This window comes from Ixodes scapularis, unplaced genomic scaffold (assembly GCF_016920785.2).
Source record: "Ixodes scapularis isolate PalLabHiFi unplaced genomic scaffold, ASM1692078v2 PGA_scaffold6__148_contigs__length_123643588, whole genome shotgun sequence".
NCBI lineage: Eukaryota > Metazoa > Arthropoda > Arachnida > Ixodida > Ixodidae > Ixodes > Ixodes scapularis.
In genome coordinates, this window is record NW_024609881.1 from 121238345 (window position 1) to 121266091 (window position 27747).

Below are 27747 nucleotides of genomic sequence, written 5' to 3' on the forward strand. Positions count from 1 at the left end.
ACGGCCATCTGTGGGAAGCTGGTCGCTTGGGACAATGCAGTGTAGAATCTAATAGAGTGCTCCATCTGTAGACGTTGACCGGCGGCTTCACCAAAGCCTTGACACTCGTTGTTTTGGCAGTTTTTTATCATTCATTGTCTCCGGTAAATAAGGAAGTTCTTCGCCAGTTCGCCCGTTTTTACCCTTTCTTCGACCAAAGCCGCTCTGCGCGACAATGGCCAGTATATTTATTTTTTTTTGTTCTTTCGCCGACAACGTACAACATTTAGTACGAAATAAATATCTATTTAAGCAAGCTGCACTTGTTACCACTTGTCTTTGAACCCACCAGAGTGCTGCTAGCCGTACACAAACACCTGCTCCGAGTTGCGGCTTTGACCGTGGGTGGCCAGAAGGCAATTTCCCTTCCCGTGATGCATCGCTTCAAGCCGAGTGAATAGCTCCCAATAATATGCTCCAATGTCAAAGAGAAACCCTCAATCGTTATCATAAACAAACTCATTTAGCGATGCAATCACTTTTTCGTCTTCACGCGATGTGTCGACAGAAGTTGGCATCTGCTCCAACAGCGTCGGTGGCTGCTCCATACCAATATTTGCCCGCTACAGAAGGTGAAATATCACTTCCATCACTTATACTGAAACAGTATAGCAGCATTGTGACCAACATGCAAAGTCATCTTGCATGTGCAGCAGATAAAGGATGAAGCTATCAAGCAGGCACCTCAAAACGTGCGCCTGGAGAGGCATGAATGCAACGTGCAGAAAAATTCACCAGCCGCGACTATTAACGGCGTCATTTTATTAGTCACATGACAGACACGAGACAACCCCAACCCACAACATCCTTGCCCCCTTCATTAGGAAGCATGAGCTCAGTCTGCCCTGCATTCCACAAGCACCGCGAGCGCAGCGGGAGAACGTACAGTCAGTTTTGCATTCTATACATGTTCACGCACACAAAGTAAAGGAAACAGTTTACCGACGACAATAAAGTAGCCCTTGGCCGTTATTTACAACGAAAAGTAAAATACGCAAACAAGAAGCGGGCGACTCGCCCGGCACCGCCCTGCCCCAGTGTTGAAGCCAAAGTCCGTAGCAGCGAGACAAAGATATGGCGGTGCCGCTCCCATGACAGAAGCAGCAAACGATAGAGAATCGGCTACCAAGTGCTACGGCAAACTCAACAGCAATTCGGTGCCACCAAGGTTTCGGCGACCTTGCGCAGAACGATTTGTCGAGGAGTGGAGAGCTTCGTTTAGATAGTGTGGTCTTCGAAACCTTTGTACTGCAAGGCTCTCCAATTGCACTAATTTGTTTAACATTAGGAAATGAGCTCGTTGTGCCAGCTGTCAAGTTCATTTTTACATGTCAAATCGTTGGTTCAACGTTGTTATGCAAAGCTTCGAAGACGCATACGACACTGGCCGTTTCGTCGACGGCAGTGCAGCCACAGTCGAAAGGTCGCCCAAAAAATGATGCGATTCAAACACGCTTAAAAAAAAACTTTACACATTCAAGACGTGCAAGCCAGTGTCTACAAGTATGCCAATCCGACATTGAAAAGTGCTAGAACGTTCAACAGAAGTGGAAAAAAAAAACTGAAGCTGCCATCTCCCGACCATGCGTAGCTAAAGCACAAGCATCTGCCGCCAGCTTGAGAAAGCTGGCAAGCGTTGATTTCCAAAACTGCACAACTTTATACCTTAACTGGTCAGTAAAATGGCTGCCCCACACTTCGGTAGGGGTCCCCGTGCCGCCTGCTACAATGTACACAAAAAGACCAACATGGGGGGGGGGGGGGGGGACACACTTGCACGTTGATGTAACAAGGCAGGTGTCACTAAGAGGAGTCTGTCAGTATTGTGAAGGCATAACGTAACCTTATCTCACAACCACCGAGAAGAGCCGAGGAGTTAAACGAGGGTGGCAACATGTTCTATAGTTTACACCGTCCACTACCGTACTTCCCCAAACCCTCCCGTGTGAAAGTATAAGCTAATTTCGGGGCTATTTCCGACGTGGTTGCCAACACTGAGGCGGTCGACGTGTCGTCCAAACACATCGTTCCTGTACGGCGTCTCTCCCAACCACAAAATATGCGCACCCACAGCGGCTGCCAGGAAAACTGCTGCGTGCTTTTGTGGCAGCCCCCAGAACGATCGTCGACGCGACAGCCTCTCGCGCTCAGAACCCATCATGGTGCCGAGCAGCGTTGCATCTCAAAAACCAAAAACCCGCCTAAGAAATCCCGAAATACCTCTAAAAACTGCTAAATTTAAGTCGCACGCCAGAAATGACCGTTTTTAACGCAATGTTCCAACGTTTGTCCGCCCCTTCCCACCCCTATATCGCAATGGCATTGCAAGCGTTATTCTCACCCACAATTTTGATGAGGGTAAGCAAAAATGATAACCCCATAACTCTATCTTACCACAGAAATTGATATTTACCATTGACAAAAGCTGAGATGGAGAATATTTTACACCGCCAGAAAACACGCTTATGCGACTCTAGATTGACGGAAATCCCGCCAACTGCAAGACAGCAATTTCTCCCACTGGGCAACTCCAAAAACTGCTAAATTCAGCGGTAAAAACGCGGGATTGGCAACACTGGTGCTCGAGGCACGTCCGCAGGGAACCCCGAAATGGCGGCACACTCTCGTCGACCGTACCCTCCCTCACTGTGCTACGGGAAGGTGTTGCAAGCACACTCCACGAGTCGTCCACCAATCGCTGAAAGATGTCACCGCGACAAGGTCACAATTGTAGACGTTAGAGATAAGTCGGGCCCATGCCCGCACAAGAAACTAAGAGTCGTGTTCTACAGACCGACTAAAAAGAAACTCGTCGTTGAATGTGTTCCCACGCCGTGGCCTGCCAAACAAAGGAATCCCCAGCCCGTGTTTCGTTTCCGCTTCCGCCCAGTCGAAGAAGCTCCAGAAACTAGTCCGACCTCCTTAGGTACAAAAGCACCACGCAAAGGCGCCAGTTCAGCGAGCATGTTTTTAGCAACTTTCTTGTATTTTCCCAGGCTTCTTGCATTTTTTTTTTTTTTTCCCACTAGAGTCAAAATATTTTGCATTGAGACAGCCCGATAAAAGTGGTTAAAGGGGCACCGACACCCCAAAAGTCATATTTTTTTTTTTTTTTTTTTGTCTAAAACGGTGTACCGGGTCCCGGTGGCAACAGCACGGAGTCATGAAAGAAAGTTGGCTCCGCGCCGGTGCGTCAACGCACCGGCGCGGATCGCGCAAAAACTTTGAATTCGGCATTTGGAAATTGTTTTTTTTTTTTTTACTTCACAAATACTGATTTCCCAAGTTTCGAATTTTGAGGGTAATGTCCCGGCATTGTTTTCAATTGTTTCAGATAATAAAAAAAAATTATTTTGATGTGTCAGTGCCCCTTTAAGCCGTCGGAATCCTATCTAATCCTCTCAAAATGGTAGCACCCGGAAAACATACCAGCACACTTGTGTGCGGCGCCCCCAAGGTTTTAGAAGGGCGCCAGCGAAGGGGACACAGATAAATTGGCTCTAAAACAGATGTGGCAACAAACGCAGTCCTGTCTTGCTACGAATATGTTTCTTGGCCGACATTTCCCAAAAAGAACGCGGGATAGACCTATTCTTGGCCAAGTCGTTGTCACCGAAGCCGTCGTCAATTATGTGATTCTTTAAGAGCTCGTGGTCCGCGAAAGGGTTCAACTCTAGAAACCAATCGCCGCTTGCGACGCAGTTTCCAACTCGAAACAAAAATATCCATTCGCAAATCGAAATTCCGCGGTTGCGAGCAACCGTCGTCAAACATAGAGGAACACCTGCAAAACCAACTTTAACAATAGCAAGAAAGAGGAAAGGCCGGTTGACGAAACGGAGTACGACGAAATGGGCCGAGGCCCCGCTGGTCGAAGATGGGACGAAACTGGGTCAGGGTCCGAAGTTGCGCATCCCGACGCGAGAGCGCGGAGTAGCCCCGCCTGCCTCGCATTCGGACGGCGTGCAGTTGGAAGATCACTCCACGCTGGCCACCCTCATCCTGCGGCCGATGCACACCCTGCAACAGACAAAGTCGGGTTGAGTCGACCACGACCCGCGTTTCCAGAGCTCTAAAAACCTCGTTCTAAATCATTCGGTTACAGCTACAATTATCTCGACTGAAATTTAATTAAGCCAAGCAAAGATCACGTTTTTACTAACGTAACTACAGTGTGATTCAAGGAGAGGTCAGGCTCTTTAAATCGACCGCAAAATTCGGTTTCTTAACCGATCGCGCTACTACTTTGTGCAGCGTTGCCCACAGATGGTCCATTTTTTTTGTAAAATTTGCAAAAAGCAAACTTACCTGAGGAAAATGTAAAGAAAGAAAAAGGCTTAGCTCCTATGTAAACTCAGCGAAGCCACCATTCTTCAAACAACACGGCGTCGTTTCGCACAAGAGACAAGAGATGGCGCAAGCGGTCGCAACGCCAACTGCCACCAATGAACGAGCGCACGACACCGAGAGCCGGCGTCTTTAGCAGACAAGGAACTGCAGTTCCTTGTTGTTATCGCGCCTGTTTTTGTTTCTGCGACTGTCGCCGCCTGTGGAACGCGCGCCGCTTTTGAGTCGAAAAGATTGTCTGCTAAAGACGCCGGCGCTCGGCGCCGTTTGCTCGTTCGTTGCGCCATCTCTTGTCTCCCGTGCGAAACGGCGCCGTGTTGTTTGAAGACCGGTGGTGTCACTGCGTTTCCATAGGAGCTAAGCCTTTTTTCTTTCTTTACTTTTTCCTCAGGTAAGTTCGCTCTTTGCAAATTTTACAAAAAAAAAATGCACCATTTGTGGGCAACGCTGCACAAAGTAGTAGCACGATAAATTGAGAAACCGAATTTTGCGGTCAATTTAAAGAGCCTGGCCTCTCCTTGAATCACCGTGTATATACTCGATTTCCGCCTCAAATAAAAGAAGTTTTGCGTCTTGTTCGTACATCATGCGAAATAGTTTTTTTACAACATTTGGTCGTCAGAAAAAGATGCAATGCTTTTCGTGGAAGATACAATGAAGTAAGGTAAAGCCCAGCCGAGCTATTCTTAAAACGTGTTCTTTCGTTCGGGGTTAACCCGAACAGAAAGAAAACGCCTTTGTAGTCGGATTGGTCGACGTTCGAGTCCATCTTACAACGAAAGGAATCCGGACATCACACCGATTCTCCGCACTACGGTGCCCTGCAACGTTTCTCCGACCATCCTGTCCTGTCGTGCAACGAAGGTGGTCCCAAGTAGCAATACAGTCGAACCCGGATATATTGAATTCAAAGGGGTTTGTAAAATAGTTCGACATAATTTGATATACAAAAATATGTTAAATTAAGCTCGAGTTGAAATTTCCTGGCGTCTCTGCTAACACTGAAGGTCGTGACAAACGGGAGCTTACCAAATAGACCATCCAAGAGCGGCTAAATACAGTAGAGCGTAGTTGGTGGAGACCGCAAATATTTCCGCGCTTACATGTGCGCCTGGCCGGGACCTCCACACAGCATAAATAACAAAACACAAATATAATTTAAAAAGAAAAAAAAAATGGAAAAGCAGGTTGCATAAAAAAAATCTCTTGATCCATAAAAAAAAGTTAAGCAAGCAACAAAAAAAAAGCTCACTAAATTCAGGCAGCAAAAAAAACAAAAACAGGGAAAGCAATAACCACAAAAGAAAAAGGTATACAAAGATAAGGCCTTCAAAGTGCGATTGCACAACCGTTGTTGTCAACACACTCATTGCCCAAAATACTTTTTTTTTTTTTTTGCTAATTTTATTTTGGGGTTAGGGAGTCGCACATCAGCAGCAGTGTTTGAGGAAAGGGCCCAGACTACCGTTCTGACAGCAGACACTCCCTGCTTCCTACGTGCATGCGCCTTTCTTGCTTTTGCTATCCTCCACTTTTTTTACAGTTCATTGTCTCTTTTTTCCACAACTGCTCTTTGGCTACCTATCTTCCTGTGTTTATGCTGGCTTGGCGGTCTGCCAGCCACGCAACGCACGCCACCGGTGCAACCGGATCGCGGGAAAAGCAACAGGTGGCCAGGCTTCGTTCGCTAAATTGAGTGTCCCCACCATGGAAATTGGACACATAAAGACAACGCTCCTATACTATTACACGGGATTTCCAAGGGGAAGTTTGGACCGTTTAATATAAACAATAATTCGAAATACCCGAGCGTGATATAACCGGGCTCGACTGTAAATGACGTCGGAAAAGCAAGGGTGCCACGCCGTCTGACGTCGCAATCCCAGTGGCTCACCCTGGAAGTTCCGCCAAAAAGCATGAGCAAACGCAAGTGTCGTCGCCGTCTTCGCAAGATGCCAATTCCTGGCTTCCAAAGCTTCAGCTTCTTCGACGTCATCAAATGGAAATGAAGGGACCACTTTAATCGCACCGGTAGGAAATGCATCCACATCAGCACGGTGCCGGAGAATTTTTTAGACTCACCCAATGCCCGCCCCGAGCAGGACGGAGAGCAGGTTGCTGAGCAGCAGCAGGGGGAAGATGTCGGCCAGGCGGATGATGCGGGATCCGCGGAGACTCAGCACGGGGCGCTTGCGGTTGGCCACCACCCCGGGATGCCGGAACTTCCAATCCCTGGAAGAGGGCGGGAACAAGGACCACGCTGGAGCACGCTAAAGGGACCCGCAGGTGAATTTTTGGTTCGCATTCGGGCACCGAAAGCTCGGTAAACTGTCGCACGACGTCGTTTCCCCGCTCTATCTAGCGGGCAAATTTGACGCCAGGTGGAATCGCTTACCCGCTAAATTTAGCCGATAAATTGGATAATACTCCACGACGCTCGTTCGCGACAACTTTCTCGTAGAAAGGGACGCGTAAAACACGTCTTGCGTTAAAACTTGTCACCGCATTTGTCGCTCTTTCCTTCCAGTTGTCTCTTCCTTACGTAACTTATTTGCGCTGTTTAAGTCAAGATGTCTATCCAACTCGCCCAGCAACTCATTTTGGTAAAATCCAGGCCGCTGATGCCTGGTCCCCAAAACTGGGAGCGCTCCCCCCAGTTTCTAAAAACTCTTCACCTCAATCGAGGGTTCCTAGGCAAGGGGAGGGGCTTCCGCTCCCTGAAACTTGGGGAAAATTCCCCGACAAAGTATTCCGGGAAGGGGGAGGTGCTCACTTGGGAGGCTGCTGGTCGGGGCGGCTGCTCCAGTCCCAGATCCAGTCCGTCGGAATCTGCTTCTCCTCCTGCTGACCAAACAACCGCCCACGAGGAAGCTGTCAACGGGCGCAACCTCGTTTTCCACGGACTAAAGGCCCCTCCACACGCTTGCATCTGCTTAGGATCGAGCTCTCGCAATCTCTTACGATGAGAAGACACGCTGGCACGCCGTCGTCGTCTACCAGACGACCCCAGAACTGTGCTTCGCTAGGGTAAAACTTTTGCAGCATTTGCAAGTTTTTTTTTTTTTGTTTTTTTTTTGTTATTTATGACGAATGGTTGTTTATAACATTGTCAAAATTTTTTCGAGCCAAGAAAGAAATAATGATGCACAAAAAAAGAATAGGAAATACTGTAAATGACCAAGTTTTCGTGGGGACCCAATTTTCGTGAATCGTCTACAATTCACGAAAAATACGTCCCGCGAACAATTCTGACAATATGTGAATGCTACGGAAGCTGCACTCGATTCACTAAAATTTGAGCCCGCAAAAATTAAGTCATTTATAGTATACGAAAATGCCTCTCTACAACTACCCGATAGGTGGTGTCGGCACGTTTTCTCGTCGTAAGAGGCATTAAGGTAAGGTATGTAATACCGTCATACAGAGGGCCTTTAGGGGTATATTGAATGAATAAATAAGGCACACAAGTCCTAAGCAGACGCAAGTGAGGGGAGCCAGCCTCAACACGCCAGTCGCATACCTTATTCAGGACAAAGGAGACCGTCTCATTTGATGGACTGTGCGGGCTTTTGGGGCTGCAACGTGAGAAAAAGGGGCACCACAGTCCGTTAGCGTGAACCTTTCTAAATGTCCTTCACTGCCGTACAAAGGAAATTCCAAAGCGGGCTGCGCATGCCAGTCACTTCAACGTGCAGGGCCTTACGACCGCAGACAATGAAAAGAAATCAGCATATAGACACTTTCAGCCAGCTGTGCATGGGCGCCGCCATAACCGACCTTCAGCTTTTGTTTCCTCTTATTCCGTTCGCTTCCCTTTATCATTCCGAAATCAAGACAGCTTATTGCCATTTTAAGTGTTACTGTGTCCTTGTCCCCAGCATAGGCCTTTGTGGAGGGTCGTCAACACCCGCTTCAGTGGCTCGGCATCTCGGTAAGACAAGAGAAGGTCGGTTATGGCGGCTCAATCTGGCGCGCGCTCTGAAAGCGTCTATTGGAAGCGACAGCTTGTTTTAAAAAGGCACTTGAGTGGATTCTGAGATTGTCCATTTACAGTGATGACTCAATCTACGAGCCCCAAGCATCCTAAAAAAACGAAATTACACTCGTGCGCGGCTGATTTCCTCATTAAAACTCTAATCAAAGATCGTCAAAAAAAAATAATTGGGGTGTGCGTACGGTATGTTTATACCAGCCTAGAACTTAATCTGCCTCAACAGCTGTACAGATGAGCAATTTAGCCAGTGCAGTACAACCGCTAGCCTGGGGTCTTTAACGTACACAATGCAATAGTGATACACTGCAGTCTGGTACAATGCTCATCCAGATCGAAACGAGCAGGGGTGGGGATTGAACCTGCAGGATCCCTGGGTTCTGCAGCGCGAGCTTTCGCTCCACGTGCTCCGAGCTGGTGTGGGCCAGCCCACTCGGCCACCCACCCCTCCAAAGATCGCGACAAGCCCCTCGTTCTGCGCCTTGGAGCAGACACCAGGTGGCGCCGTCGGACAGCGTTTTCAAACAATAAGTGCTGTATTACGTCTCTTACACCCAAAGCCAAAGATTTGACGTTTGCATCAAAACATAATGCTCAATGCGCCTAAAAAGAGCAGTAATAGTAACGTTCAGAATCTCCACGCAATTAACTATCTTCATTGGTCAAATTTTATGGATGTAGTGGGGACTTGAGGATGTCCCGCCTTGCCAGCTGCCCGAGGAAAAATATAGTGCCCGTGTATTTCTATTGCTGCGAGTTCATTAGGACATCTTGCCATCAAAAACAAGCTTCCACAAAAAGCACTCCAGTGCCCCTTTAAGCAGCTCAAAACTCCCCAAGCAGTGGCGGAGAAAATTTGCAGGCTACAACCGTGTTTCCTAAATGCTCAGATGTCTACCGCTATGTGAATGTCGATCCATTTCGCTCGCACCTGCACTAACTGCACATCTGCTAGCAAAAAGGAGCGCAAGACCCTTCACATTTCCTCTTGACAACCACCATTCTAAAGGCTCGTTCGTGCAGTTGCGTCAACTGCGTTGGGCTGCGTTGCGTCGCGCAGCACAGCGCCTGTTCATTGGCTCGTCGAAAGGGTCACCGTAGCAACAGCCGACTCGAGCACTCTTAGCGCAATGAAACGCAACTGTGTGAACAAGCCTTAAGGTACCAAGCACCAAACCGTCTGCTACCACACGGAGGCTTGTTACACAAACATTAGCATGCTACATTACGCACCCACTTCCACCGGAGACTTGCCAAAGAAAACACTAATTACCCTGGCGCAGCAGATAAATTTAGCCGACTTACGTCCCGCCAATTTTAGTAAGTATGCCGATTAATTGTTATTAACTAATACTGAATTAATTATAAGTAAGAAAATGTACGCTACCATCTACAACACACACAGCGTTTCTCAATTTAATCTGTACGATTAAGGTTTTTCTAGCTTCTCTCGTTTTAATGCGAAAGCATTAACTGTCTCATGGAGTGAAGTTGGCGAAAAATGGCACCTAAATTCTCATTGGCTGAGCGAAGCGGCACCTAAATTCCCATTGGCCCATTCCCAATAAAACACAAAGGGACGCATGCCTCGTCACGGAAGCTGGCGGGCACACTCAAGGTCAAAGCGGACATGCTTCAGAAATAAAACACAAAGAAAAGCACAGCAACGCAATGCTCCGTCACTGCAGCCGTTGTGAAGCCAGCAGGGTTCGCCACGCCTGCGCAGTGGGTGAGCGTGATGTCACCGCCAGAGCGCGAGTGCGATACCAAGACGTGACGCACTACTTGTAGAAATACGCTGCATGTAGGGATGCTTTGGCATTCCTACACGTAAGCAGTCTTAAGTTTCTCTACCGAATGTTTTTATTAGAGCAAGCCCCTTCAAAGGAGGTTGGGTGCAACTCTATGCAAAAGAGAGGGCTTTTAAAAGGTGAAACATGCAGCCAGATTTTAAACGCAGCTCGGTTCAAATGATGCAGCTGCGGCTTTCATGAGTCAGCGAACGCCTTGTATCCGGTTAGAGAAAAGAACACAAAAGCAGTCGCAACAAACACAGGTGTCGACTGTTGCCTGCTGTCCTTGCTTGCTTTTACTACCCTCCTAGATAATTGTTGAGAAACCAGATATGCGATGCAGGTGGCCAAGTGCTCTTCAAAATCTTTTATGTTCTTTATTCTTTTGCATCTTTCGGCCATTTTTAGCTCTCTCCAACCATAAAAAGACATAAAAAAAAAGAGTGCAAAAGAATGACGACAGACAAACGAAGTCAAAAGTACACGTTTGACCCTGCAAATGTTTGCTGTGCAAGAGCAGCACTACAAAGTAAACCTTTGCTGCTGTGCAAAACAAACCTTTGCTGAGGTGCTAAGCAAACGTGCGCTTTGCAGAGCAGCAAAAGGCATCACAATGCTTGTAAGACAGAAGTAATTACCAATCACAAAAAACTGTTTCGGTAAAAAAAAAAAAAAAATTGTTAAATTATGAATTTAGCAGCACTAGAAAAACTATGCATAACAGAGCCTCTCCAAAAATGTGCTCCAGGACCCGAATGATCTTCCTGCCTTCAACGGTGCTTCGGCAGCAAATGCACGGCCGAAGCTCGCATGTGCGCAACGCCAAAGCACCACCAAAGCAAGTCGAGTCGCAGAAAAGTCTAGAAAGCAGAATGCAATCACACTTTTAGAGGAGGACCCGAGGAATACTGGAGTTTTGTCACTCGATAAGAGCCGAACATAGCTCGTGCGTACCAAGTTTCACACCCATTTCACACAGTAGAGGTAAAAGCAAACCAGAGCCATTTAACGAGTTTGGCCAATGGGAGGGGCTCGTGGCCTGCTAGAACAACCAACCTTCACGACAACACGACATGGTGCGTCACGTTACAATAGACGATCGCGATTCGTTACGCATCGGCAACGCGAGATGGCGGAGGAAACGCACCATCTCCCAATTGCCAGGCCTCCAGCCGCAATTGCTAGCCCGGCGGCGCGGCTTTAAATCGAACAATATCGTGCCACCTCTCGCCGAATCGACGAGTGCCGGTCGTACCAGTGGCACCGTGCCCACAGCAGAGGTAAACGGTTGGGTGTCTACAGACAAAGAACTGCCTGGCTTAGACATTCAGTCTAAAGCAACAAAGGTGCAATAGCACACCGGTGCTCAGTTCCTACGCCACTGTCGGGCAAAGAGTATGCACGGGTGTGGAAAGCAATTAGGCAGTGCGCTTCCCTTCCACACTGCGAGGCGCTCTACCATGGCCATGCTGTGGCATGACCAAGGGCCTGTTCACACACTTGCAACCCCTTTTTGGACCGTGCACCTTAAAACCTCTTCTCTCACGACGAGAGGACGCGCTGACGCCATCTATTGGGTAATTGTGGAACACTTCCAGTGTTCGCACATTTCTTTTATTTTTGCACATCATTTTTTTCTTCTTTTTGGCTCAAAACATTTTTCACAATGTTATAAATTATCATTTCTCAAGGGACAGTATCTACATCCGACCTTGCAAACACCGCGAAACCTTCGCTCTAGCAAAATGAACTTCCGGGGTCACCTCACGGATGGCGCCAGTGTGCCAGTGAGTCCTCTCGTGCCGAGAGATTTGAAGAGGTTTTAAGGCACAAGGTGCTAAGAAAATGCGAGTGTGCGAACAGGCCTTAGCTCCGACGGGAGTGACCGAGGTTTGTGCAGGGTTCGCGCGCATCAAACTATATCACTGTAAAATGAGGTGAAACGGGGCGGGCCACACAAGAAATTACGCGGGCCTCCCGAACTTGCCCCGCGGAGACAGACGGCACGGACGAGGAGGGTGTGCTTACCTTCCGCTCCCGCGTGCCGAGGAGGCATTGGAGTCCCGCTGGGCCTCCAGCAGAAGCTTCTCCAGGATGTGGACGTTGCCGGAGAGAGGCGGCGTGGCACGGTCCGAGGACGACGCCCCGTAGTACAGCTCCACCCACGACTCTGAGAGAGAGGGGGACACCAGGCGTTGGAGAGAACTGCGTCACCTCGGTCCCTTCGGGCGCTCACAATCATAGTACTCTATCAATTGACCGATCTAGTGAACATAGTTGATTTGTCTGGACTAGAAACGGGGTAAGAGAGAGGGACACCAGGCATTGGAGAGAACCGCGTCACTTTCATGCAGGCGCTTGCAATCATAGTACTCAATCAATTGGCGGTTCTACTGAATATAGTTGATTTGTCTAGACCATAAATGGGGTATTGATCCTCTCAAATTCCCTGACTTTTCCAGGTTTCTCCCGAATATTTCGATTAAATTCCCAGGCTATTACGAAAAAAAGAAAAGGCACAAGGATGGGGGGTTGTAGTGACTGTTCGGGTTGTTCCCATTTAATCAGGTGAACCGTGTGGTGGCTTACGCTGCACAGTGATGCCTCGAGCAACTGTTACACTGCGCGGAAACCATACGCGCCACTGTGTGCCACGCGCTCCCACCTCGCTGTGTGTCACTGCACCACCCACGTCGGTCATTTTCACGACTTAACCGATTTCCTAGCTGACAATTTCTCTAACAAATCCTCCACTTTTCCAGATGCTCCAAAATTCCCCGACAGTTTCAGGTTTTCTGGGCTGGTAGACACCCTGATGAAAGATGTCAAGCAGGTGCTTTACGATTGATTGACTGACTGATCTGAACTAGCGAAAGCTGCTAAACATTAAAATTTTTAACCATAGAAAAGATTCCAAACCTTAGGAGGAACTGTATTATCTAGTGCGCTTCAAGTACTTGTAAATATACTGTTCGATTGATTGACTGATCAGGCAAACATGTTAGTAAAAAGCTCTTTTTTTTTTCTCATGCACAACTTTTTACAAAGGTGCATTTAGAAATAGTACTGGTCGACTACCCTACCATTGCGGAGCTGAAATTAATGAGTTTTGTTAGTTTACAACCACGAGTGTGCAGGTGAATCATCCCTAACAAACTAAATCAAGAAATAACTAAAACCTCAATACCGCAAAAGCCACAAAAAAAAAAAACAGTGAAACAAAAGAATTGAGGAAACATATATATAAAACACGAAAGAAAGTTGACATAGCACAGGAAGCCACCTGCAGAACGAAGGCAGACGCACTGGCGGATGTCGCATTCACACTTCATGACTAACGAGCCGAACGAGTGCACACAACGATCCGTTCCATACACCCGACTTCCTGCATCAAGGTCATCTAAAACCAGGGTGGAAAAAATATATACATTTTTTTATTAAACTAAATAAATCAGATTTATTTTATTTAAATCAATTTATTTGCTTCAATCACTATAGCTAGAAGAAAGGTAATTTTTTTATTACTAAATGTAGTTTTAAACATAGCAGGTTGATCGGTCAATCTGTCTGATCATTGAAAACAATGCCAAAAAGAAATTTAAAAGTGCAGTTATATTAAGTCTTTTATTGACCCTCTAATACTAGAACTAAAGCAGCTTGATTATTTAGTTAGTGAAAAAGCTTCATTGCTTTTTCTTTCGCGATCTGATTTGCTTGCACTATGACATTACTTTATTCGCTTTTTGTTTCTTTTTTTACATTCCGTTTTGCTTGCAATAGGATATTGCATAACTGATGAATGAAGTGGATTGGTAGAGAGAGAGCTCAATGCTCTGATGTGATCAGAAGAGCATTTCTTTTCACTTGTGTTCAGCATTATACAAATCTTTCTTGCTTGATGAGTATTTGATTTAAATGCACAGCAAATGTGCATAGATAGCATCAAATGAAAGACAAACTGCAAAGGAAAAATATTTCGGCCGATCATTTTGTGCGAGAGAGGTACGATTTAAATCATAAAAGTAAAGCCGGTGTGATCCAAATCACTACTTCAATCGTGATCAAAATCACAATTTGAATTATGATTTATATCATCTTTATTCTTATTCTCCACCCTGCTTGAAACCAAAAGGAACACTGGCCTCGCATAATAATATCAACTACCATGTGCATTTTATTTATCTACAGGGTACTGCAAGCTAATTTTGTAATCCAGGAATGGACGTAATATTTAACAGAACTAAAATAACAGATTATGCAATGTAACAAAACAGAGGGAGATGAAAAGTAAATATATAAAAAACAGGTTACACAAGACGTATTAAAATATGAGAGATTATAAGCTGCAACAAAAAGAGAGATGGAACAGGTGAAAAAAAAATATATAAAACAAGTTATATTGCTTCATGCAATCTGGAGATTGCACGAAGCAATATTAGGTAACCTTTTGAAGGAAAAAAAAACAAGAATTATAAATTCACCTGCTTCTCACGTCTGCATTGAAACTTGGTTTTCTGCTCAAACCGAAACAATGATTGACAGGTGCGGCAGCGAAGAGACAGTTTTAATTTCCAGGCAAAAATGTAACAAAAAAAACACTTCAAATTAAATGGGGGTATTTTACTGCCGAGCCAACAAAGGGCATCTGGCATACCTCAGCGGAGGACTACGGGTAAGGTATGCTTATTTGTATATGCAGACTGCTGCTTTTTACACACAAGCAGGGAAGTGCTTTTGTGCGACAGAACTGAACGTATGTTAACTGTATTAATGAACAAGTCTTCACCAAGAAAGTCGTAAACGTCGCGTTGAAAAGACCGCGACTTATTATTATTCAAACAAATATGTAGGGAACCCCGCAGATTAAGAAAGGGGGAAAAAAGTTGTTTTCAACGTACTCTGACACACCCACAAATAGTAATACTTTTTGTCGAAGCGATCAACAAACTAAAGCACAGCAGACACCTCCCATTCCATTTTTCAGTTCAGTGAAAACAAAATAAACGGAGTGTTTGAAAGCTTCCCCGTGTCTTGGGAAGTTGCCAGGTGCTGCACAAACACAAGTCCCCTCGCAGCTGCTCCATTTCCTTTCTTCTGAAGCTAAAAGAAATATCGGCTGAGTTTGCGACGAAAACACCTGGAAAGTGCTTCTTCTCACAAACTGGAATTACTCGCTCGGGCAGCAGCGATAAGGAACGCCTGGGACAGATACCCGAACAAAAAGAGAAGAGAGCGCGGTCTAAGTGCCTGCAAAACACGCGACCAGACGGAATGCACCCAAATTGCTTTCGCACGGCTTCTTGCAGGATGTCGTAGGTCCTTGCATACCGCCAAGTCGTAAATGCCTTACCTTTAATTGCCTTAGTTTGCGTGCAGCCAAACACATTCGAAACAAGCTTTTTGCCTGTGCCAGCCCTTTTTGTAGTGTCGCTAGTTCGTTCTAATAGCACTCCAATCTACATTAGATTTAGCAATGCGAAGTTCCTAGTTAACATGGTGATTATACTATTTGAAACATTAAACTTCATATTAGAATTTTAATATTAATTGTGACATTGGAGTTCTAAGTTAGAGGTCTAATATGAATGCACACTAAAATCCTTTTCTTGAATTAGAATTTCAATGGGCACTATAACTGACACATCTAACCAACACTAGTACTGACATCATCGACTCTAATGAGCATCAGAGTTTGTTTTACCTAACACTAAAACTGACATTAGAATGACAATTAAAATCTATATTCTGGCATTTTAGTTAGAGCTCGCGTTCAGTATCATGTCAATTCTAATCGACACCTCAACTGATTTTACGCACAATCGAAAGTCATTTATAATGGTGAGACACTCAAATTCAATGTCAACTAGAATGTCTTTGTAACGTTACAATCAGTATGTCGAGCGACATTATCCAAATTCTGGTTTGATTAAGGATCTGCAATGTCCAAATTACACAAAACTGGGAACAGAAAAAAAAAAAAAAAAGGGTGGTGCAAAAGATGGTTGCTTGACCATTTTTAGCGTGCCCTTTTATTGGACGATTGTGGCACCTCTCCCCCTTTGAGCTCTCTTCCCCTCCAGCCAACTCTCCAAACCCCGGATAAGACAGCCTTCTGGACGAAGCTCTGGCATCGCCCTCTCGTGGCCTCCAGCCGCCCCTGACGAGGAGGTCGCAACTCCACGCGACTCAGATTCCAGGGCCCCTTTCTCTCTTGGAAGCGAAAGCGTAGGGGTACGATTCCCATCCCCGAGGCCTACGCTTCCCTGCGCCTGGAGATTACACCCACAGCAGTCGCACACCGCTCCTACATCCTACAAAAGATGCAGACACGGTGACAGAGTCTATCCGAAAATATGCCTCTTCGAAGCATGTTTGCTTAAAGGGAAGCTACGGAGCTTCTTGGAAAAAATGAGTTAGAAGTGAATTCTAGTGTATTTTTACCCGGTGAACCCGAATACCCAAACCATTTGCTGCGTAACTATTGGTAAACGCGAGAAAAACGCGAAAGACAGTCGCTGTCCGTGACGTCATCGACGGCTCTTTTGGCTGCCCAAGGCTAGGGGGGCGGGGCTTCAGCCCTATTTTGAAATTGCTCTTGTGGCTCTCCGGCGCGTCGCATTGAAATATAATTTTGATATCTGTTATTCTAAAGCCCAAATGAACGCAATTCATGTGTTTTTTCTCAAATGTAGAAGTGCCCCATCTTCCCTTTAATGCATACGTATGCTTTGAGCATGTCTGTATGACCAATGTGGCAGGCCACCGTACAAGGAAGAAATGTGCCTCGGAAAGTGTCCGCGGGCCTTTTTTGTATGATGTATTGGCACTGTGACCGGGGCTTAAAAAAACACTGAACCTAGGAAAAAAACATTTTTATTTGTCTACCTGGTTAGGACGAGCAAGTTTTAAAATAAATGTTTGCCAAAAAGAAAAAAAATTTTTCCCCATTATTTAGGCTACAAATTGGATTTTTCTGTTTGCGGGTGAAACCGGAATTGCACCTTGTTTCACTTTATGCGCAAGTGAAGCTAAAGCTACGAGTATGAGCATGTTGCCCCATACGATGCTTGTACTGCGCAAGGACACGTGCTCGGCAGGGACGCCGAAAGCACGGAGCTCAATTCCAAATAAGGAAGGCTAAGTGTCTGATGAAGCAAATTATTATCAAAAGCATTACAACACGCGCAGCAATTACTGGAACCGCGAAACTCCAGCGCAACATGTCGCTCTTGCAGCAAGCAAAGTCGGCTTCACGGCGCAACAGGCCGGCCGCGTATTGCTGTGAAATACAACTCGGCAGAGAGTTGTACTTTTCCCTTGTTTCAGGCGAGCGCAAATCCTGGAAAAAGTACACTTTCGGCGGGAACATATAGACAAAAAATTGCTAACTTGGAACAAACATGTCAGTCAACCCGTAAAGCACGGTCAGTCATCATCGCCCATGGTTCAGCGGCAGAATGACAGATGTCGCCGGCGACGCAAGACTAGGAACCGAGACGCTGTTCCAAGAATGAGTGAAGGAAGGCGGCAGTGGAAGCGGCAGAGCGTGCCAAGAGGCGCGTCACACACCACGACACGCGGGGCATGCCGCCAAATGCACGAGCGATGTCTTACGGACCCAGCAGTTACATAGTAACCACTGCGTCGCAAACCTAATTACGGTGCATGGATTTCTGTCCACGCTTGCATATGCCACCCCCACACGCAAACGTGCCTCCAAGAAAAAAAAAAAAAAAAAAGCCCCCTTCTTGGCATTGCAAAAATAAACTATGTGTGCCCGAACGCTCAGTCTCCGGCCAATTGTAGCCGGGGGGGAAGGGGGGGGGGCATTGAGAATAGAGGAGTTGTTGCGAATTAAAGGGGTGCCTTCAGATAAACAAGGGGGGCTGTAGGGAAATCTGTAGCACTAGCGTCCAGACCCCGCAGTCACAAGTTTCAGGACTAACCGTTAGCTCATTAAAAAGTTATGAAGGATTTTTTAATATATTAAATGGGGTTTTCAATGGCTGGTGACATTCATCTCCACATATTTGTGGGCTTTATTATCATCCTATTTCCAACTGAAAAATTTTAGAAAATCTCTTATAACTTTGCAACGCAAAGCCAAATATATTCTTTTTCATCAAATTTACTACTCAGCTCTGCTCTGTACTGTACTGTACTGCTCTAAAAGATCGGCCTTGCACTGACCACCAATTGTCAGAAATCATCCCTGTCGCAACAATGCCCACATGGAGTATTTTTATTTCCAAAATGTCATTTGAACGGAACCGCCTTCCCATGTCTTTAGTGTCTATAGACCTTTTCATTAGGGTCATAGCAGAGAGGGTAAAAGAGAAAAAAATGCACTCCCCCTCTCACCCCACATGTCGTCCGCTCCGCCAAGTGGGCTGTAGCTAGCGTCCGGCTGGCGTGCAAACTCTGTTTAAAATCACGTCATTTTGGAACTTTCAAGCGCAGATGCGCAGATTTTGGTATGCCAGTTGTCGTGTAGTCAAGCTCGACGCTGACGCAACTTGCACCGAGCCGTGCATCTGCGCTGTGATCGCATGCAGACTGCGTGCATACTGTCACACGCCGAATGTGATAACCAACCTTTTTTTTTTTTTTGTTAACCCTTGATCGCTCATGTTTTTACTGTATTTTTGTACTAGACTGGTTCATATCCTATAATGTGACTCTTTTGTTTCTTTCCCTTTCGCTCCGTAATGGCTCCACAGGCCCGGAGGGTATAGAAAAAATAATAATAAAATTAAACTAAAACAACAGTTCTGAAACTATGGCATCTGGTTCAAACCACTAGCACCGAGACCGGACGTCTGGCAATGCATACTTTATTTGTGTGATGAAAACAACACTGTACATGTTTTTCAGGGACGCTGTATGTTTGTTTTCTATGGGTTCGTTCTTGCACGGTAAATGTTTGCAGATGTCACTGTTGTCTATGGATTTGTCGGTGGTTATTGTTGTTTTCACCATGGAAGCATATGTACTTTGTACTATTGTATAATTTCTTGCATTATTTTTTTTTTATTTTTCTGCACTGTTTTGTATATGAGAGGGATGATGATGATGATACTGTGGACCAGTCAAGCTGCTTGGACAGCCTTTTCTTTTTTACCCATGGAGAATAGAAGGGTAGGAGAGGGCATGACGTCGGCCGCGTAGCCTTCACAAGCCATGCTCCCTCGACGCCTCGCCTCTTTCTCATTTTCCTCCTTACTCTCCTCACTTACCATGCCAACGTGACCACATCACGTGACCATAGCTAGCCTTCGTCTTGCTATGGGGTACTAGAATACACCACAGTCTAGCCTTCAATCTGATAAAACCTACCGGACGGAGCGCGCGCAAGCCTGCAAGGAGTCCTACAATCAACCATCCATCTCACACGTGACATGTCACGCGCACCAATCGCCAGAGAGATCTGCGGTCACGCTGGGCACAAAATCGTTTAAACTTTTTATGACTAGGCTTCACCAATATTGCAACGTGCCCCCTCCTAGTACTTCTAACCTCCTTGTTTTTACCTCAGCGCCGAGGTTCCCACCGTACTTCCACGGCGAACGCGGAGCACAAGTTCATCTGCTTCTTGCAGTGGGCTTGCGATGACGTCAGAACGCCGAGCTCTTATTGGCCGATTAAAAAAAAAAAATAGTCGGAAGAGCTCAAGACATCTAGCATTCAGGCCTACCCACTATCCTTTCAATCAGAGCCAATCAGAGCTCGGGGTATTTCTGACGTCACCGCAACTGACGGTGACGTCAGTTGCAGTGACGTCACCGTCAGTTGCGCTCCTGGGCGAGAAGCAGACGACTTGCTCTTCTAATCTGAATGGCCCCCGGGCGCGTGCAGACGCAGACGACACGGGTTCCGCGTTGGCCAATGCGGCCCTCTTCGCGTGCAGGGGCGAGGGCACCCCCGCGCCTTGCAAGAGGCAGAGCGCGGTGTCGCGATCCGCCCCTTGCGACACTGCCCTCGGGCCGCCGTGCGAGCGAAGTGTCACGCGGTGACGCGATCTCGGCGCGTGACAGTATGCACGCAGTCTGCATGCGATCACAGCGCAGATGCACGGCTCGGTGCAAGTTGCGTCAGCGTCGAGCTTGACTCATACGGCTGGAAACGGAAGCTAACGCGACGGCTCAACCAAGCTCAACGCGGACGCCGTCGCCTTCCTTGTTGCCAAGCTGCACCTTCCTTCATCCCTTCCGACAAACGCACGCACAGAAACAGTTTGAATTAGCCGCCAATGTTTGCATCTTCGACTTGATCCAAATAGGAAACCGAAACTTTGGAAACGCGTTTCTAATGGCCGCGTCTTTACTGATAACTAAAAAGGACGCAGTTACCAGGGCGGCAAATTCAAATTTTGTCTTAATTTTCCGGACGCCATAAATATTCTTAGAAAGGTCTTATTTCGCTGTCTTCGGTGATATGCTCTAGCAGGCTAGCAGGTACACCTGCGTAAGGGTTCTAACCTTTCTGTCTAGCCTCGCACGCTGCCAAATGGGAAAAACGAAACTGTGCAAATAAAAATTAGTATTATTATCTGGTATGAAAATCGTATCTCAACTACCGGGGCGCCATTTTCCGCGCGATGCGTAGCTTTTCGGGGAAAAAGCTCGGACATGCTGTTCATGCATTTAAATATCCCGTAAATAATACTACGCAATGTTTCCTTTTATATATATATATATAATGCGCCGCATTTGAAAGAAACCGCCGCCCCCCGAGCGAAAGCAGACAAGGCCTGCGTATGACGTCATCGTTATAGGCGGCGCTACGTGGGTCCACTAGCGATGTTTGCGGGTGAACGGCGCAGGCGTTGTTTCTTAGCTGGTTTTAGACCAGCCCCGAAAATGAGCGCTGATAACAAACACCACCTAGAGAGAAGGCCTCCTCATGGCCTCCTCTCCCTCTATGAAACGTCATCAGAGTCGGATGGCGCTAACTCGGCTATTGGGCCTGAGACCGACCTTCGACGCGCTGATTGGACGCGAGCCCCAGCCGAACACTGACGCAGCATTCGTGCCCACTCTCACGCCTCGGCCGATCTACGGTGACGCGTGCGGAGGCCTTCTATCTAGGCGGTGTTGCCGAGACGCGCGTGATCGATAAAGGACCGCCAAACAGGTGTACGCCTCACTTGTTGCCTTTATTTTGAAACATATACGCGGGTCCCAATCTTATCTCCTCGTGGTACAACGTTATCAGCGGTCTCACTCATCAGGCGATTCGGCGGAGATAGGCGCACAAACACGGGCACCTGGCTATCTAGATAAGCGAGCCAAACGACAATCGCTGTTCTCACCAGTCTCCCGAAAGTGTGATAAAGCGCGCTGATGCCCCCAACAAAACATCCCGCTCCGCCGCACTTTGCAGGTGACGTTCTCAGGAAAAACGGCTTGCAAGATGACTCCCGAACAACTTGCCAAAACATCCATTCGAGGCGTCTCCGTACGTATCTCTAAAAATACAAAACGCTCGTTGTCACGTCGAAAATAAACCATAGCTGCGCGAAGCAGTTCTTACGAAATGTAATAGACAAACACAAATTGTTTTTTTGTTGTTGTTGTTGTTGTTTTTTTGTCTGGGGGGGGGGGGGGGGGGGGGGGGTGCGCGCTTGAGGCGCGCAAAAAAGCATATGGGGTGCAGGCGAGCTGGTGAATATTAACCATGTTGACAGGACGACGTCGTCCTGTGTCTTTTCTGTCCCTTCTACGTTTTGATGTTTCTTCTCTACCCTAGTCTCAGGATCATTCGACATGGCTAATTAAGTGGTCTTAAATTCTCCAAGTATCTTAATTCATCCATAAAATGATAGGTGTAGTGGCGTAACAACGGGGTGAACATTCCTAGATTGCCTTTTACAAGCTGTTGCTTTTTTTGTTTGTTTTTTTAGTAGTACGTTCACGGATGTATCTGAAGTGCAGGCGCGAGCATTTCAAGCGCTTTCGACACTGTAGTCTCGAAACGATCTGTCTTGGCTGTGGGACGTCTAGACGAAGTGCGGCGGAGACAACCTCGCGGTCAATGCTCCCGATTGCGTTCAATTGACTGGACTTAGGGGCTTTGCCCTCCGGCAAAACAACTTGGCTGCAAAAACGGCTCACTCCTAGGGCCCGGTCACACACTTGCGTTTGCTTACGACCGAGTTCTTGCGATCTCCTGCGACGAGAGAACACACTGGCGCCATCTACGAGCTGACCCTGCAACTGCGTTTCACTGAAACGAAGGCTGCACTTGCGAGATCAAATGTACGTACCGTACTATCTATGACAAATTGTCGTTTATAGCATTGTCAAACGTTTTTCCAGCCAAGAAAAAAAGAATAATGCGCGAAAAAAGACAAAAATATACAGAAATGCCGAATGTTCCACGGCTATCCGATAGATGGCGCCAGTGTGTTCTCTTGTCGTAAGCAGTCGTAAGTGTGTGAACATGCCTTTAGTCAGTCTCCAGTACTGATAAACAAACAAAAAGAAATGTCGGGTAACACAGTCACGAGTGCGACGCAACATCCGCGCACTTGTTTCCTTCCCACTGCCACAAATGAAAAGGCAGCTGGCTGACGAAGTGAGCGGGGACAGCAGTCTACCACAGGTGCCGAGGGATCTGCATGCCATGGTCTTGCAAAAAGCGCAAGAGAACGACGGCCTGTCGATCATTTTCTGCTATGAATCCCTGAGAATTGCGAAAGACAGGAAGGCATTTTCGTGATACTGCGAAGCTGGCTTCGCCGATTCGAAATGACTGTTGTCACATCAAGAAAAACAAAGGCTGACTTCTGCGCATGACTCACACGCTTCGCGAAATAGTGCTTACTATACTTAGTAATCGCAAAAAAAAAGGACGGTTTATTATGTTTGAAAACTGTACATTTTGGTCGGGAATTTTGATCCATGTCCCTCTCGTTCTGCTCACGTGACAAGCGTGAAAACCTCGAACAGGCAACAGACCTCGTGAAAGTACACGAAATTTCACCAGTTCCTCTAACAGGTTTAAGCTGCGCTAGTTGGTTCATACTTCAGGTAAGGCCAGCTGAACTAGAAGAAACATACATACACTAAGAAAAGACCATACACACCACTGAACTAACAACTACACGAAATGCCTGTCGCCTGTCGCCCTCACCAAAAGTAGTGTTCCACAGAAACGTACTCCAGGAAATTACTTTTTAAATGGAATTTGATTACAAATACCTAGCTACACGAATGCTCTTTTTCTTTTTTTTCTTTTTTTTTTTGTTGTTTCATTGCCTCGCGTTTATATTATGGCAGGGTGTGTTCCCCAAACTAGTTACCCTTCCTGCTTCTGACCTGGAGTGTGTTTAAATAACGAATATATAAAATAATAATTAGATTATGTGGCTCCAAAAGTAGTTAGTTACTATTAGACCGTACTGCCACACAAAAAGTAATAATTACAATTATGCGTTACTTTTGGAGAGTAATGTAATTTCGCCATTCAACTTGAGCGATATCCGTCTTATTGTACTTCTCCACAAATGGATGCATTATGCAGTGCTTTACATTCGTCTCATTCGGCGCTTATTTCTTTTATAAACTCTGTATATTGTAGCATAGGAAGCCGAGGTCTAACTAATAAAAAAATCTGGCTTTTTTTTTTTTTTTTTTAGTTTGCTAGATTACTAAGGTTGTTGGAGCACTGCTATATCCATGTCAGACGCGCAAAACGAAGCTTTGTTCGCCCCTCAGTAGTTGTAACTGAAATGCAATGTTTTAATTACCAACAATCTAGTTTTAGATCAAATTAAATAAGTGGCAAATGCAAATCACTGCGCAAGTATTCAAATTAGAGTGATTAAGTAAGAATACATCCAACGAGCCGCCGAGCCAATCAATGACGCGTCGACGACCGCAGCACCCGCGAGTGAATCACTCAAAAAAACACGACAGGGGTAGCGTTTCCAGTTCGCTAACCTTTCGATCGAAACCCCTACCCCGCAGAGAGCGCGCGCGCCAAGAAACGGCGACTACGACGCAGTGCAACCAACCAAGAAACCACGCACGAGCCAATCCCGAATTGGAGATTAGCCGCGGAGAGGGATTAACTATTAAAGAAGAAAGAGAGCTGCATTCTTAACGACCGACTGGAGAAGACGGCATGAAGATAGCAGAAGAGGCACTTGACTACATTCCAAAATGTAGTCAATATTATACTTCCACAGGTTTGCTGGGTCTCGCGGCGACGAAACGCTTGTTGCCCAATGATTTACGCGATTAACGCATAAACATACAATTTTAAAAATACTGGCGCCTTTAAATTTACGGTTAAAGGTTGAGCGTGTTGGTACATACTTGTAAATATATCAGCTTGAACTTCAGAAAAATGCTTAAAACACGAAGAAAGAAAGGGCAGGAGAGAACAAACAGCTGTTTGTCCTCTCCTGGCCTTCCTTTCTTCGTGTTTAAGTACTTTTCTAAAGTTCGAGCTGATATATTTACAAGCCTTTAGATTTGTTTTGCAGCAAGCGAATGGCAATCGTAAACTGCGATTCACATATAACTTCAATTGTTTTAGCTTTTTCAACATTTCACAGCAATGCAAGATTACGTGGAGTTCGTGCATCAGCTACATTCCGTACATTGCAAGACCGACGGTCGACATACGCAGAAAAACAAATGACAAAATAGCAGACGACAGCACTTGGTGGTTTTCTGGCGGATCAAAGCAGCTGGAACAAGAGCCGATTCAGCACCGAACAGGTGGCCCCAAAAGTTGTGAAAAAGGCTATGGCTGTGTGGCTGTGACGCATTTATCTCTTTACAGAGAGTTAAAATAATGATGACAAAGCCAACCTAGACACGGGTTACCGGAATCAGACAGACTAGTTGGCAGCAGCTGGTCACAAAAACGGGGAAGGAGTTAATTTCCAAGTTTACTCCGTTCTCTAGGGGAGTTACGTATGCCAAGATGGGTCTAAACGGAGTAAAGCTAGAGTAAGAAAAAGAAAAAGGAGTAAAACAGGAGACGTTCGTGATCATAATAATTCTAACAAAATGGAGATCAACACATGCCACACAAGTACACGCAGACAGCAAAACAGCCCGATACCACAACAAAACGCGAGGCAAATGTGATAAAAACAAAGTAGAAAGGAACTTTATTAAAAGGCGCAACGGACGAGAACGGAATAGATAGCCAGCGCTACGCGAAAGAACCAGCTGCGAGCCGTCTTTATGTTGAGTTTCTTTTTTAGAGGCGGCCAACTCTACGCGCCAATAACGAAGATAAAACGAAAAGAAAAGGCAAGCGCCACAAACTGCGTTTTGGCGGCCTTCGGCAACCGCGGAGCGAGAGAACGCGCGAAGCGACAACGACCGCGCAGGGCCAAAGCGAATCAAAACACACGAGCTGAAACGAGGAGGCAACTGACTCAGCCCTGTTGGCCCTATGAACCCACATCAAAGGAGAAAAAAACTAGGGGGGCGTATGAAGCAACGCGCTCCTGGGAAACGCAAACACGGCGCCATAAAAGTAGTCGTCAGCAAGATGTCGCACCACGAGCCCCCACGCCACAAAAGCGCGCGCGAATAAAAATAAAAAAAGGGAAACCAGAGCTCAGCTGTGCATAATGTAAACAAACTGACGGCTCGGCTTAGCTGGTACACCACATTCCGATGGAAACTTTAGTCGCCCCCGCGGGCTGTCACGTATTACCGCATTCTCCGTGTCAGCTTCAGCAGCGAAAATTATGGCAGCATAATTAAAACAAAGGAGTGACCGCGAGGCTAATGAGCGATTAATTAACGGGATGAGATAATGACGGAAACGAACTCGACTGTAATAAAATTACGAGGGTTTAAAGGGGCAATAAAAAAAAAGATAAAGAAAAAACGTTGAGTCGTTTACCGTTCAGACAGTCGTCGTTGACGATCTGCTGTGGCGTGCCCGACATGGCCCCGAAGTTCGGCGGCACGTAGGCAACGTGCACCAAGTGCAGTCCCAGGAAACGTGAGCGGCTGGGCAGGGGCGCTAGCGGAGGCTTCGTAGGCGGCCTCGAATGCTGCTGCGTTGTTCTGCGGCCCCGCTTTTTCCCCGACGCCTCGCTGGTCTTGTCACGACAAGTTCCTGGGCGAACTCAACAACGCGCAAGGAGCCGCGTCGGTGGCGTAGTGAGCTGTCGGATGGGTTCGCATGGAGAGCGGAGCCTCCCTTCTAAAGACAACAATGGAGAAACGGTTTCGGAGAAAAGGACCCCGAAGGAAAACAGCAGTGCAACACCTCGCTCTCGACGTTCCGATGGGCCCACAACGCTAACAAGAGCATATGATGCGCGGCGGCACGGCGCAGCGAACAGCAACACAGAGCGATCACCCGATAAAACGTCAGCGTCGCCAGCGAGCGTTTGTTTTGGAACGGGTGGCGCCGCCACGCGCCACTTCGCGGAGAAGTCGCTCGAGCACTTTGAGCGGATATAGTCAAGCCGAGTCAAGCCCGTCAAAAAAAAATTTGACGACGCAAGTCACAAGCGGCTCTTCGCTACTGCTTTGACCATGTTTTGACCAGTGGTTTTTGACTTTTGACGATTTCGCCGACAACCATGGCTACTATCGATCTGCAGACGAGGTGGTCTTGAATACTGGTCTTGGAGAATCCATGATAAGAGTAGTCTATGGAAGAAGCAACGCACTCGGAAGATATGATTCGTTTAAATTAAAACAAATGGTCAACGACAAAGTGCCTCAATGTAATTACAACATATTTTGTACTACTTGTGAGAAATAAATGTCAGGTATATTTTCACTCAGGAGCATAAAATTTGAAGTGCTCTGTCATCACTATCATCAATCTTGAAACCCATTGCGTCGTGAGGTTACGGTTCTGGTTTCGGTTTCGGCTGAGTGTGCTTTGTCCCGTGTGATTTTAGGTTATCGTGAACAAACTCATCACCGTTCAAAAGCCTACGTGGCTTAGCTCACGACAACTTCGCTAGCCCAATCCGCTCGGTATTTCCGAGTACGTGCGCAGACGCATGTGCAGGCAATCCGCGCACCTATTTGACGACGTTATCGGCTGCCAAGAATAGCCGGCGAGTTTCCAGCGCCTATATCAGCGACCCCGGCCAGTTCGTCAGTGCGACAACATCACCTCGAAGGACGCGTGAAAATATAGCAGCCCAAACAAAAACACCAACGAACGTGCCAGAAAGGCGAAAAAATAACACGTTATCGCTAATCTGGTTGAAACGAGTAGCGAGGGTGATCCGATGTCACACTTATTGGATAATATGAAAAACGGCAAAGGGGGGGGGGGGGGGGGCGTCGCTTCCTTCGGTCGACGTAAAAAAGAATATGTGCCAACAAGTGTATCGTCGGTAAAGTAGACAAAACATATCTATTTTTTTAGCTACAGCGGTGCAATTTCATTGTTGTTTCCAGCTGGTCCGTCCACTGTCGAACAGTATCCCAGAAAACATAACCGAATTTTAGAGTCGCCATAATTTTTGGTCTGGTAAAAGTACTTGAATTAAAAGTGTCAGCCTCGCAATCTCCCCATCCCAGTAAATTGTTTGAGACAAGCACCGAGACACCTGCAAGCTCGCCTAAAACA

The 27747-nt window shown here is 46.6% G+C and overlaps 1 protein-coding gene across 2 annotated transcripts; it reads right to left on the reverse strand.

Annotated features, from left to right (window-relative positions):
• Positions 1-763: 763 nt before the first annotated feature.
• LOC8023167 (BCL2/adenovirus E1B 19 kDa protein-interacting protein 3) lies at positions 764-26553 on the reverse strand. Of its 2 annotated transcripts, none has more exons than XM_029988509.3 (6): positions 26047-26553; positions 12199-12340; positions 7907-7961; positions 7160-7227; positions 6469-6618; positions 764-4059 (listed from the first exon to the last, which is right to left on the reverse strand). In XM_029988509.3, the coding sequence occupies exons 1-6, from the start codon at positions 26090-26092 to the stop codon at positions 4017-4019; spliced, it is 504 nt and encodes a 167-aa protein (XP_029844369.1). In that variant the 5' UTR covers positions 26093-26553; the 3' UTR covers positions 764-4016. The 2 variants fall into 2 exon arrangements, with proteins under 2 accessions (XP_029844369.1, XP_029844368.1); XM_029988508.3 differs by having other exon boundaries at positions 7160-7230; positions 26047-26544.
• Positions 26554-27747: the final 1194 nt, after the last annotated feature.